Source organism: Oncorhynchus tshawytscha, linkage group LG13, assembly GCF_018296145.1.
Source record: "Oncorhynchus tshawytscha isolate Ot180627B linkage group LG13, Otsh_v2.0, whole genome shotgun sequence".
Classification (NCBI taxonomy): domain Eukaryota; kingdom Metazoa; phylum Chordata; class Actinopteri; order Salmoniformes; family Salmonidae; genus Oncorhynchus; species Oncorhynchus tshawytscha.
Genome location: NC_056441.1, coordinates 30,554,145 through 30,568,749, shown reverse-complemented (window position 1 = coordinate 30,568,749; position 14,605 = coordinate 30,554,145). Strand labels below are relative to the sequence as shown.

The 14,605-nt window shown below is 42.3% G+C and overlaps 1 protein-coding gene across 7 annotated transcripts in view; it reads left to right on the top strand.

The window, feature by feature from the left end:
- LOC112264671 (rho guanine nucleotide exchange factor 2-like) overlaps positions 1-14,605 on the top strand; it is a 93,515-nt gene that overhangs the window by 62,095 nt on the left and 16,815 nt on the right. For all 7 annotated transcript variants that reach the window (XM_042295507.1, XM_042295509.1, XM_042295508.1 and 4 more), the window contains 10 exons: positions 969-1,094; positions 2,005-2,122; positions 2,393-2,469; positions 2,765-2,936; positions 4,704-4,780; positions 4,980-5,152; positions 5,240-5,307; positions 6,402-6,596; positions 10,477-10,575; positions 10,679-10,728. In XM_042295507.1, coding sequence (XP_042151441.1) covers positions 969-1,094; positions 2,005-2,122; positions 2,393-2,469; positions 2,765-2,936; positions 4,704-4,780; positions 4,980-5,152; positions 5,240-5,307; positions 6,402-6,596; positions 10,477-10,575; positions 10,679-10,728 — 1,155 coding nt within the window. The remainder of the gene's footprint in view (positions 1-968; positions 1,095-2,004; positions 2,123-2,392; positions 2,470-2,764; positions 2,937-4,703; positions 4,781-4,979; positions 5,153-5,239; positions 5,308-6,401; positions 6,597-10,476; positions 10,576-10,678; positions 10,729-14,605) is intronic.

The following is a 14,605-nucleotide window of genomic DNA, read 5'->3' as shown; positions in this document are numbered from 1 at the left end:
TTTACAAAATAGCCTCCAACACTCTACTCAACAAATTAGATGCAGTCTATCAAATTACCATCAGTTTTGTCACCAAAGCCCCATGTATTACCCACCACTGCGACCTGTATGCTCTTGTTGGCTGGCCCTCGCTTCATACTCGTCGCCAAACCCACTGGCTCCAGGTTATCTACAAGTCTTTGCTAGGTAAAGCCCTGCCTTATCTAAGTTCACTGGTCACCATAGCAGCACCCACCCGCAGCACGCGCTTCAGCAGGTATATTTCACTGGTCTTCCCCAAAGCCAATTCCTCCTTTAACTGCCTTTCCTTCCAGTTCTCTGCTGCCAATGACTGGAACGAACTGCAAAAATTGCTGAAGCTGGAGACTCTTATCTCCCTCACTAACTTCAAGCACCAGCTGTCAGAGCAGCTCACAGATCATTGCACCTGTACATAGCCCATCTGTAAATAGCCCATACAACTACCTCATCTCTCATTCTGTCAGTCTGTTATTCGAACTCAATCAGCATGACAGAGTGATCTCCAGCCTTGTCCTCGTCAACACTCACACCTGTGTTAACGAGAGAATCACTAACATGATGTCAGCTGGTACTTTTGTGGCAGGGCTGAAATGCAGTGGAAATGTTTTTGGGGGATTCAGTTCATTTGCATGGCAAAGCGGGACTTTGCAATTAATTGCAATTCATCTGATCACTCTTCATAACATTCTGGAGTATATGCAAATTACCATCATACAAACTGAGGCAGCAGACTTTGTTAAAATTAATATTTGTGTCATTTTCAAAACTTTTGGCCATGACTGTAAACTATACAGCCAGAGGAGTATGGTCCTCCCCTGGTTCCTCTCGAGGTTTCTTCCTTCCAGGGAGTTGATCCTAGCCACTCTGCTTCTGATTGGACTTTGGGGTCTAGGCCAGGGTACTTTAAATATATTTGACTTGATTGACGGATTGATTGTTTCTCTCAGTTCTCGGGCCAGTGTGCTGACGAGATGAGAAAGACCTACGCTGAGTTCTGCAGCCGCCACCTGAAGGCTGTCAAGCTGTACAAGGAGCTGCTGGCCAGAGACAAGAGGTTCCAGTACTTCATACGGGTAAGACGAAGAAGGAGAAGGGAAAAACAAGAAGGATAGAATGAGTGATGAGACTTAATGCAATTTTTTACTTTTAAAACAATGCTTTTTGGAACGCTTTGGCACTATTCACATAATGTATTTCCTGTCAATAAAAAACCTTGAATTGAGATTGAAAGGGGAGGGGGGGAGTAGAGTGAACAACAGAGGGAGAGCTTTTGTGTTTTCGTAATTCTTTAATAAACCCACATTTTTGTCACCGTTACTAAGGTCTTAATTGCGATGATCATAATATTTGGTTGTTGAACCTTCCTTAGCAGAGAGAGAGAGAGAGTGAGAGAGGGGTCACATAGAAAGCAAAATAGTCCAATGGGAATGTGTGCGTACTTGTGTGTTTACTGATAATGAGTGTTCTGAACTGTGAGGAGTTGGAGTTGCATTACCATTTACTTTGCTAACCTTGCCTTTTGTAATTGGCACCTTTCCAATGAATAATTTATACTCCGTACAATATCATGTGTTATTTGATATTTTTCTGTTGTATGTTTTATCTTTCGTTTAGATTTAAAGCTCTTCAAGCTAGTTTTGAAGTTGTTTCATTCGTATCGAGTGACGTCGCCAGAATTTCGGTTTAAAATATGATTTGCTCTTGATTGCGTTACAAAACACAGATATTTGTTTTTTTCCAACCATCCCTCGTGTGTTTGCCGCTTTTCCTGTCTCTTCTCAACTCTTTTTGTCTTGTTCATATGAATTACTTCCCTTCTCCTGCTCTTTCGCTCTTATACCCTCTCTTTCACTCTCCTTCGCCTTTCTCTCTCACACGCTTTCCTGCTCTCTTTCACACTAACTCTATCTTTCTCTCTCCCTCCCTTCTGTCTCGTTCACCTTTCATCTCTCTTTCACCCTCTCTTCCTCGCTCTCTGTTCAGCGGGTGTGTCGGGGTCACCTGTTGCGTCGCCATGGCGTCCAGGAGTGCATCCTGTTGGTCACTCAACGCATCACCAAGTACCCTGTCCTCATCCAGCGTATCCTTGACAACACCAAGGGTGAGAAAAACACCCCGTTGATACGAAAGCAGGGGCGAGGGTGATATATCAAAGCCCTCCTCACTTTAGATTGAAAGATATGGTTGGGGGTAGCAAACAGTTATGTGGGGTGTAAAAAATGTAGCCGAACTATGCCAGCTTTTAAATCATGAGGCAAATTAGTTCCTCAGAACTAACTAAAAGCACAGGGACTTTAAAGTCAATGGCGGAGCATGGTAAAAATCAGCACTACTAATGATATGTCTAACCACCTTATACCCCCCCCCCCAGACAATGAAGAGGAGGCCTCCTGTCTGACCCAGTCTCTGACCCAGATCAGGGAGCTACTTAGCTCAGTGGACCAGCAGGTGCTTTATTCATCCATTTATAGTTTGATTTACTCAAGTTATCACTGAGATCAATTCTGATATGAACCAGCACCTGTTAGTCAGATTGAAATAAAAGACGCCATTTGGACTTCCCACACTTTATCTATAAACCCGTCCTTTTACTATGAGAAAGTTACAATTACACAGTGCAGAAAATGTATTGCACACTAACACTATTGTGAACCAGGGTTGTGTTCATTAGGGCACGGAACTGGGTGATTCTCAGTCCATTTGCTTCCAATCAGTGCCTAATGAACATGACCCTGCTGTCCAGGTGATGGAGCTGGAGCGGACTCATCGGCTGCAGGAGATCCGGGCCAGGCTGGACCCACGGGTTGAGGCCAAGGTGAGGGACGGGGGCCTGTTCAGGGGAGGAGAGTTGCTCCGCAGGAGACTCATCCATGAGGGAACGCTGCTCTGGAAGACCCCTGGGTCCAGGCTCAAAGGTGTGTGTGTGTGTGTGAGTGGAAGTGTCTGTGTGTGTCAGTGGAGGCTGAGGACAGGGACTTTGTAATGACTTGAATGGAACAGTATCAAACACATGGTAAACAGCCTCCACTAGCTTAATTTGTCAAATACGTTTGTACAGTGCCTTCAGAAAGTATTCATAGCCCTGGACTTCTTCCACATTTTGTTGTGTTACAACCTGAATTTAAAATGGTTTAATATCTTTTCTTTCTCGCCCATCTACACACAATACCCCATAATGACAAAGTGAAAACATGTTTTTAGAAATGTTTGCTAATTTATTGAAAATTGAATACAGCAATATCTCATTTACATAAGTATTTACACCCCTTAGTCAATACTTTGTAGAAGCACCTTTGGCAGCGATTACAGCTGTGAGTCTTTCTGAGTAAGTCTCTTAAGAGCTTTGCACACCTGGATTGTGCAACTTTTGCCCATTTATTCTTTTCAAAATTCTTCTATCTCTGTCAAATTGGTTGTTGATCATTGCTAGACATCCATTGTCAGGTCTTGTCATATAATTTCAAGTAGATTTAAGTCAAAACTGCAACTCAGAACATTCACCGTCTTCTTGGTAAGCAACTCCCATGAAGATTTGGCCTTGTGTTTTAGGTTATTGTCCTGCTGAAAGGTAAAATCATCTCCCAGACTGAACCCGGTTTTCCTCTATGATTTTGCCTGTGCTTAGCTCTGTTTTTTCATTTTTATCCTGAAAAACTCCCCAGTTTTTAATGATTACAAGCATACCTGTAACATGATGCAGCCACCTCTATGCTTGAAAATATGGAAAGTGGTACTCAGTAATGTGTTGTATTGGATTTTCCTCAAACATAACACTTTGTATTCAGGACAAAAAGTTAAATTATTTTCCACATTTTTTGCAGTATTACGTTAGTGTCTTGTTGCGAACTAGATGCATGTTTTGCTATATTTTGTATTCTGTACAGGCTTCTTTCTTTTCACTCTGTCAATTAGGTTAGTATTGTGGAGTAAATACAATGTTGTTGATCCGTCCTCAGTTTTCTCCTATCACAGCAATTAAACTCTGTAACTGTGTAGCTGTTTAAACCATTGGCCTCATGGTAAAATGCCTGTGTGGTTACCTTCCTCTCCAGCACCTGAGGTAGGAAGGACATCTGTGTCTTTATAGTGACTGGGTGTATTGATACACCACCCAAAAGTCTAATTACTATATTCACCATGCTCAAAGGGAAATTCAGTGTCTGCTTTTTTAAATGTTTACCCATCTACCAATAGGTGCCCTTCTTTGCGAGGCATGAGAAAACCTCCCTGGTATTTTTGGTTGAATCTGTACTTGAAATTAACTGCTTGACTGACCTTACAGATAATTGTATGTGTGGGGTAGTCACTCAAACATGGTAAACACCATTATTATGATTTGTTAAGCAAATGCTTACTCCTGTCCTAGGCTTGCCATAACAAAGGGGTTAAATACTTATTGAATCAGCTTTTTTGGGGGGGGAAACATAATTCCACTTTGACATAATGCTGTATTTATTGTTTGTAGGCAAGTGACAAAATATCTCAATTGAATCCATTTTAAATTTAGGCTATAACACATCGACATTGGAAAAAAGTCAAGGGTTGTGAATACTTTCTGAAGGCACTGTAGGGGATGGAACTATCCCCAAAACATGTTGCTTACTCATGTTTTAAAGGAGGTTTTTCTTTTGTGTGTGTGTGTGTGTGTGCGCATTCGTGTGTGTGTGTGTGTGTGTGTTTAGATGTGCAGGTCCTGCTGATGACAGACATCCTAGTGTTCCTACAGGAAAAAGACCAGAGGTTCATCTTCCCTTGTCTAGTAAGCACACACACACACACACACACACACACACACACACACACACACACACACACACACACACACACACACTGACAAATACATCAAACAAAAAACACTTGATTATAGAGAGACTTGTTTCGTCACAATTGAATATACTATATGGAAGGTCAGGGAATATAGCAACTACCCTTATTTTTCACTCTCTTTCTCTTTTCAGGACAAGTCTCCGGTCCTCTCCCTGCAGAACCTCATGATTAGGGAGATAGCCAATCAGGAGCGAGGGCTCTTCCTCATCAGTGACTCCTCTCCTCCGGAGATGTACGAGGTCCATGCTGCCTCAAAAGATGACAAGAACACCTGGATACGCATCATACAGCACACTGTCAGCAGGTATATACATAAACACACATACACACACACGCACACAGAGACACACACAAACTGCTCATATCCTCACTATCTTTTCTGTCTCTGCAGTTGTCCTTCCAGGGAAGAGTTCCCACTCATAGAGACTGAAGACAAGGCCCTTCTGAGACGACTGAAAGGTCAGCAATGAACACACACTCATACAGATCTATATGTAATGTAGGGATGGCAAGATTGCGCCAACATACTCGGCGGCCCTATTTATTACTTTATTTGCTCGGGACGTTTATCTTCTGGACATTAGATCGCCTATAAAAGTCACCATAAATTCGACTTCCCAGACCTTGAACCCTTTGTTTTATATTCTGGATAATTTCTTGATTTCTTGTTTAGATGTTTTATTATTTGTGTATTTGTTGTATTCTACTGCACTGTTGGAACTAGTAACATAAGCGTTTTGCTCTACCTGCTATAACACCTGCAAATCTGTGTACGTGGCCAATACTTTGATTCGATCTGATGTAGGTATAAACACACTTGTTTGCACATAAGAACTCTGTTTCACTTCTTCTCTACATGACCCTCTGTCAATCTGTCTTCCTCTCTACCTTTCTCCATCGTTCTTTCTCTATCAACCCCTTTGACCATTCCATTCCTTTTCTCTATCTACACATCTCCCTTTCAAGCTCTATCTCTCTCTCCACCTCTCCCTTCCTCTTCACCCCCCTCTATCTCTCCCTCTCTCTACATGGTGCCTACAGTACAACTTGCAATTCTCACTCTGTGTGTAGGAGGACAAGTGTGAAGCCTGCCTCCTACTCAATCCCAGTGGAGGAGCTCGTCAAACTCTCTTTCCATCACAGCTTTTCTGTCTCTCAATTTCACTATCTTGGACTCTCATCTTTCTTGCTCACTTGTACATTCTATTCCTGCACTTCTTTTGTTTTTCTCTCCCTTTGTCTCTCCCTCTTTTGTCTCTCCCTTCTTCCTTTTCTCAATCTCTCACTTATAGCCTACATCCAACTGAACAATGTGTGAATATGATTGCCCCCACTGTTAAGTCAAGAGGTCTTTAGGAAGAGCATCAAGTCAGTATTTCCCTCTCTCCCCCTCCTCTTTCCCTCCCCCTCTCTTACTCCCTTTCCTTCCCGCTTTCTCTCGACTATTTGCTTCTTTCTCCCTACTCCATCTCTTTCTTTCTTTCCCCCCCTCTATCCCCCACCCCTCTCTACCCTACCCATCTTCCTCTTTCCACTTTAATCTCTCCTTCCAGCGGACATCCAGCAGAAGGACCGGGAGGTGCTGGAGCTGCTCCAGGAGCGGGTCACATTGTTCTCGGACCTGGCTGAGGTGACGGGGGGTCAGGAGGTCATGCTGCCGGGGGGCCCCAACTCCCGGAACCTGTTCCGGGCCGACACGCCCCATGCGCCACTCGGCGAGAGATTGCTCACTGATGCCATCGCAGAGGGTGAGGGGTTGGTGGAGGGAGTGGGGGGCAAGGAGAGGGAGTGGGAGCAGAGTGAGGGAGAGGGGGGCGATATAGAGTTAGGGCAAGGGAGAGCAAGAGTGGTAGAGCGCAAGAGAGTTGTTAAAGGACCAGTGCAGCAGTTTTTGGTCTCAATATCAAATCATTTCTGGGTAACAATTTATTACCTTACAGTTTTCCATAAAATTGTCAACTAAAGTTGCTTTTTAGCAAAAATAAATAATTATCAAGCAAAAGTTTTGCTAGGACTGTCTGTGAGTGGTCTGCGGATCTACCTAATTGGTGGGTCCAAATAGGAGGCATATGTAACCTGAAGACTAGCTGTTGGCAGAGAGGTTTGGAACTCTCTTTGTTATTGTTATCTTGACTTATATCGCCTGGTGATGTTACCAGGAAAGCCACAACTCCACCTATGCAAAACCTGAGGTAAATTGTATTTTCAACTAGCAACTATCACGAAATAACACTGATCAAGTTTGTTCACACTTTTACAGTTTAGTTTCATCAGCTGAAGTACAATATGATACAGAACACAGGAAAAACAGAATTGAGTGCACTGGGCCTTTAAGGAAATTTAGAGAGGGTTAGACTGGAAGAGAGGGAGCGCGATATAGGGAGATGTTGAAACAGAGAGGAGAGCAAGACTAGAGAGGAAAATAAGCAGACAGGAGATAAAGATGGAGAAGCGCAAATAGCCTGTTTAAATGCAGAAACGCAACTGCTACTGTGCTTTCCACTTAACTGACTGCAACAATACTTCAAAGTTGAATTATGGTAGCTATGAAATGCCTTGGCATGTTTTCAGTTGTACTTGGCAATGCACTTAGTCTAAGCATCAACTGTCGCTATTCCTTTACTCAATATTCTACGGATGCATGTGCAATGTGTTGCCACAAAATGGCTGCTAGGTGGTGGTGAAGTTGCCAAACATGCCATACATTTTAGACGACTGACTTCAAAGTTTCCTTCATTACTTGACTTGGAACATTCAAACCGACATTTGAATTGTGTACTGTCTGTACAATTAAAGATTAGAACTTATTTTTCAAAGCCTTCGAGCGACATTTACACAAACAGCAAACTATCAACTCATCATCACCCAGACATTGATTGACGTGTACAGTTGTCCAGTTCCCTCCCTACATACAGTGAAGATGGCAATGTCTTCAATGGGTATCATGTGTATGTTTATGAATATCCAATGTTAAATTTGAAGTGGCTGTCAACCCCTAGGCTAATGTTGCTCTCATGGAATGTCATTCCTTGAGCACCATACCATAGAAAGTGCTAAATGCATGTGAAATGTCTTGGGGGGGGTTCTTTCCATTGAGTCTGGATTCTGACAGTGTACATTTGTTTTAGCTTGCCCGCCCATATGGAAAACAATCATACAAATCAAATAAGAATCTTGTATGGCAGGAGAAGATTACTTTAAAAAAAAAATGTTTACAAATAATCTGGTAAGATGTTATGTTTTACCTTATGTCAGTGGTGTACTGTTGAAGTCGGAAGTTTACATACAGTTTGTTTGGACTCATTAAAACTCGTTTTTCAACCACTCCACAAATGTCTTGTTAACTATAGTTTTGGCAAGTCGGTTAGGACATCTACTTTGTGCATGACACAAGTCATTTTTCCAACAATTTGTTTACAGACAGATTATTTCACTTATAATTCACTGCATCACAATTCCAGTGGGCCAGAAGTTTACATACAAGTTGACTGTGCCTTTAAACAGCTTGGAAAATTCCAGAAAATTATGCCATGGCTTTAGAAGCTTCTGATAGGCTAATTGACATCATTTGAGTTAATTGGAGGTGTACCTCTGGATGTATTTCAAGGCCTACTGTCAAACTCAGTGCCTCTTTGCTTTACATCATGGGAAAATCAAAAGAAGTCAGCCAAGACTCAGAGAACAATTGTAGACGTCCACAAGTCTGGTTCATCATTTGGAGCAATTTCCAAATGCCTGAAGCATGGTCATCTGTACAAACAATAGTACGCAAGTATAAACACCATGGGACCACACAGCCGTCATACCGCTCAGGAAGGAGACACGTTCTGTGTCCTAGAGATGAACATACTTTGGTGCGAAAAGTGAAAATCAATCCCAGAACAACAGCAAAGGACCTTGTGAAGATACTGGAGGATACAGGTACAATAGTATCTATACCAACATTAAAATGAGTCCTATGTCGACATAACCTGAAAGGCCGCTCAGCAAGGAAGAAGCCACTGCTCCAAAACCGCCATAAAAAAGCCAAACTACGGTTTGCAACTACACACGGGGAAAAATATTGTACTCTTTGGAGAAATGTCCTCTGGTCTGATGAAACAAAAAGGGGACTGTTTGGCCATAATGACCATCGTTATGTTTGGAAGAAAAAGGGGGAGGCTTGCAAGCCGAAGAACACCATCCCAACCGTGAAGCACGGGGGTGTCAGCATCATGTTGTTGTGGTGCTTTGCTGCAGGAGGGACTGGTGCACTTCACAAATAGATGGCATCACGAGAATGTAAAATTATGTGGATATATTGAAGCAACATCTCAAGACAGCAGTCAGGAAGTTAAAGCTTGTTCGCAAATGGGTCTTCCAAATGGACAATGACCCCAAGCATACTTCCAAAGTTGTGGCAAAATGGCTTAAGGACAACAAAGTCAAGGTATTGGAGTGGCCATCACAAAGCCCCGACCTCAATCCTACAGAAAACTTGTGGGCAGAACTGAAAAAGCCTGTGCGAGCAAGGAGGCCTACAAACCTGACTCAGTTACACCAGCCCTGTCAGGAGGAATGGGTCAAAATTCACCCAACTTATTGTGGGAAGCTTGTGGAAGGCTACCCGAAACGTTTGACACGAGTTAAAGAATTTAAAGGCAATGCACCCAAATACTAATTCAGTGTATGTAAACTTCTGACCCACTGGGACTGTGATGAAAAAAATTAAAGCTGCAATAAAACAGTCTCTCTACCATTGTTCTGACACTTCACATTCTTAAAATAAAGTGGTGATCCTAACTGACCTAAGACAGGGACATTTTACAAGGAATGTCAGGAATTGTGAAAAACTGAGTTTAAATGCATTTGGCTAAGGTGTATGTAAACTTCTGACTTCCGACTTGTATCAATAATTCTCAAACATCTCCTTGTGGACCCCCAGCCGAACACATGATGGTGGTCATTTTCCCACATAGATATGGTACGACATATCTGAGACAAAATAAGTGAATTAAACAGTATGAGTCATCAATTAATGTTCTAAGAAAAGTGTATGTATGATTATGTAACCTCTACAAAAAAACCATGGCAATTACTATCTGAAAATACAATATTTGTAGATACATTTTCATTGATTGAGTTTCCATGGTAAGAAAACAATAGGCTGGGTAGCACATCCTACTGGACAGTTGATTTATCTAAAGATATCCTTTTACTCTCCAATCAAGGATTTTAACCAAGCCCAGCCCAGCCCTGCTTAGCTTTGATATTTGTCACTGACTACTACCAATGTGCTATCGAGAGAATGATTGTTGAGATATAAATATATTACCAGATACTTATTATATTATTTGTTAGATTATTGTACAAATAATCTTCTTCTGCCATACAACGTTCTTATTTAAATGTTCATGATTTTTAAAAAATTAATGTTGTTTGTGTATTTGCTGCCATATGTATTACATAGAAGTTCCAGGTAGAACATGTTTCTATATCTTTTCCTTGTGGGCGGTTCACTTTACGACCAATGGAATGGTCTAAAATGTAAAAACTCGACCCACACTGTGTCGTAGGTGAGTTAAAATGAATGCACCATACATTTTGTTAAGGCACTGATGATGTGTTGTCTGTCTTTGTGTCTCCCAGTGGATAGGCTGAGTGAGCTACTCCTGGGCTCCACCTTTGAAATGCCTCTGCCCTGCAGTTTCAACGGTCACCCGAACCACACAGGGGCGCTAGTGATCAGTGAGTGACTCCTTTGTGCCATTGATTGACAAGTTGTATAGTAGTCTAGACTCCATAGCACTGTGAGCAATTATCATTGAGTGACCGTTGTGTTTGTTTGTAGACGGTCAGGAGGTGGTTGTCAATGGAACGCACAGGTCCCCAGCAGCAAAGGTGAGGTCCTAATAATAATAATAATAATAATAATAATATGGTCATTTACTGTGGTCGACCAGGCTTAGAACCAAGGTCTCCCATGCGCCACAAAGCCAAGCTAAAGTCATGCACTGAGCTACATTAAAGCCAAGTCCTTAGCTCGGGAAGCTAACAGAAGCCTTCGGGACGCAGGCAAGATTGCTCATTGTGAGCATGGTTCATGTGTGGGAATCAAATCAAGGTGTAGACTAACAGTGAAGTGCTTACTTATGGGCCCTTTCCAACTGTACAGAGAGAAAAACATTGAAATAATAGAGAAATTATAACACAAGGAATAAATACACAATGAGTAATGATAACTTGGCTATATACATGGGGAACCAGTACCGAGTTGATGTGCAGGGGTATGAGGTAATTGAAGTAGATATGTACAATACCAGTCAAAAGTTGACCCAACACACCTCCAGGCTTTGTAAGGGCTATTTGACCAAGAAGGAGAGTGATGGATTGCTGCATCAGATGACCTGGCCTCCACAATCACCTGATCTCAACCAAATTGAGATGGTTTGGGATGAGTTGGAATGCAGAGTGAAGGAAAAGCAGCCAATAAGAGCTCAGCATTTGTGGGAACTCCTTCAAGACTGTTGGAAAAGCATTCCAGGTGAAGCTGGTTGAAAGAATGCCAAGAGTGTGCAAAGCTGTCATCAAAGTGAAGCGTGCTACTTTGAAGAATCTAAAATATAGAGTATATTTTGATTTGTTTAACACTTTTTTGGTTACTACATGATTCCATATGTGTTTTTTCATAGTTTTGATGTCTTCACTATCATTCTACAATGTAGAAAATAGTAAAAATAAATAAAAGCCCTTGAATGAGTAGGTGTGTCCAAACGTTTGACTGTACTGTACATGTAGGTAGGGATAAAGTAACTCGGCAACAGGTTAGATAAACAGTAGCAGCAGAGTATGTGATGAGTCAAAAGAGTTCATGCAAAAATGGTCAATGCAGATTGTCGGGGTAGCTATTGCTTAACTATTTAGCAGTCTTCTGGCTTGAGGGTAGAAGGTGTTCAGGGTCCTGTTGGTTCCAGACATCGGTACCGCATGCCGTGCAGTAGCAGAGAGAACAGTCTATGACTTGGGTGGCTGGAGTCTTAGACAGTTTTGTGCCTTCCTCTGACAACGCCTATTATAGAGGTCCTGGATGGCACGGAGCTTGGCCCCAGTGATATACTGGGCCTTACGCACTACCCTTGCGCCTTGCAGTGGGATGCCAAGCAGTTGCCATACCAGGCGGTGATGCAGCCAGTCAAGATGCTCTCAATGGTGCAGCTGTATAACTTTTTGAGGGCCCATGCCGACTCTTTTCAAGAGACGCTGTTGTGCCGTCTTCACGTCTGTGTTGGTGTGTGTGGACCATGACGATTCCTTAGTGATGTGGATACCGAGGAACTTGAAGCTCTCAACCTGCTCCACTACAACTCTGTTGATGTGGATGTGGGAGTGCTCGCCCCTACGTTTCCTGTAGTCCACGATCAGCTCCTTTGTCTTGCTGACATTGAGGGAGAGGTTGTTTTCCTGGAACCACACTTCCAGGTGATCAGGTGTACTACCGTCGTATTGGCAGACTTAATGATGATGTTGAGGTTGTGCACGGCCACGCTGTTCTGGGTGAAGGTGAACAGAGAGTACACAAGGGGACTAAGCATGCACCCCTGAGGGGCCCCCGTGTTGAGGGTCACCGTGACAGTGTTGTTGCCTACCCTCACCACCTGGGGGCGGCCCGTCAGGAAGTCCAGGATACAGTTGCAGAGGGAGGTGTTTAATCCCAGGGTCCTCTCTCCCTGCCGTCCGCGACAGCTGGTGCTCTCATGCATGGTTTGGGTTGCTAGCCTCAAAGCGAGCATAGAAGGTATTTAGCTCATCTGGTGAGCTTGCATCACTGGACAGCGCACTCCTGGGTTTCCATTTGTAATCCGTGATAGTTTGCAAGCCCTGCCACATCCGAAGAGCGTCAGAGCCGGTGTAGTAGGATTCAGCCCCTGTGTTGGTAGCACCATGCTTCAACTAACTGATCAAATGGAAATTTGTTGTGAGAATTATTTACCATATACTTTTTATAGGCAGGGTTCAATTCCATATTACACTCTGGAGGTGCCCTAAATAGAAAGGGGTTTGTACCATCGTTGATATTTGAAGAGGATGTCCGCAGTGATATTTTAGTGCTTATGAGGTTATGGCCCTGATTTGTCATACGAGTGGCACCACAGAGATAAATCAATCCAGTTGTGAAGGTTAATTGTGCCAATAACATTGTAGACTGAAGTTCATGGTTAGCTGGCCATTTTACAGTGTCATGTCATCATCCAGCTTCTTTTAGTCTAAGATTGATTTATGTCTGGTGGCAACAGCCTCAGGTAGTTATAAGACAAAATGGGTGTAGACAACATTCCTGCCAACATACTGGTCAACCCAAATAAACAAATATTGAAGATAGATTAGCAGTTCTAGTCATTTTTATGATCGCTTAAAGCTGGGTGATGTTCATTAGAGCAGGGGACCCTTTAATTATCCATTTTTTATTGGTCACTTTGGTGCCAGTGAAATAAATGTAGCTGGTCATGTTAGTTTTTGGTTCACAATGAGCTTTTCTTTTTATCAATATTTCTTCAATTGTTTTGCAACAATTATTGGTATGCAGACCAGGTATTCAAAAGGTTTGGTCCGAAGTCTTGGTTGAATCTTTGCAATGCACAAATCAGTCATCATGCACTGTTTTGAATTCAACTTTCGTAAGGTTTCCCCCAAAAACCTTTCCAATTAAAATTTGACTGCAGGGTAGACCTACCTGGCAGAATGATATCATGATGATTTGTATCAGTCGTGGGGCATTTGTTTTGCAAACTCTGCCATCACATGAAAACTACACTATACATTGTACAGTACAAAAATACCGCTAGCCAAACACAACGGTCTCTTGATAGGTGCACAGTTGAATTAAGGGGAAACTACACCCTGGCAGAAATATATCATGATGATTTGTATCAATTGCTGGGCATTTGTTTTGCAAACTCTGCCATCACATGTAGCTTACACTGTACATTGTACAGTACAAAAACAAAGCTAGCCAAACACAAGTCTCTTGCTAGTGTACAATTGAATGAAAGAGCAACTACACCCTCCAAATTATAATTGTTCCCAGACCTCAAAAGTGGTCTCCTGATGTGGTTTAAGCATTGTTGTAGAATGAATGAATGAAAATCGGGAAAAATCTAACCGGGAAAACAGAATTTTCCAAAAGATAAAATTGATTTTATAGGGTCCAATAACTGTGGAGTGACTGTTCAAAATCGCTGACAATAACACCCTTTTTGAGATTGTGCAAAGGGTAGATTTTTTACTCCTCTTAACAATCAATGTAAAATGTAATTTTGTGAATGCAGGGTAGGTCATTATAGGCAACAGACTACTTACTCAGCCTGAAAATTAAATATAAAATGTAAATGATGTGCGCATCATCTGTTTTCCCGGGCCAGTATTGTTTTCAATCGGGCCAGTAGCTTTCAGTTGGCACTGGCCTGGTGTGCCACGGGCAAATTTGCCTGAATGTCAAGCCATGCAACGGCATTCTACTTTTAAAAAATCATCATTAGCCTGGTTCTGTATGGAATGCGTGTACATTATGGAACACAGGTCAGATCATCATTGGTGTGACCAAATCATGTGCTGTTGCCATCAACTGAAAAAGTTAGTCTAGAGCCCTGGCCCGAGTGGAAAATTGAAAAAGTTTGAGAACCACTGCATTAGGGCATTTGCAATGTCCATGTAGTCCCTCCCTGTTTCAGTCCGATTTCTGTTTGGTGCCTAATGAATATGAACTTATGTTTGAAGTTTC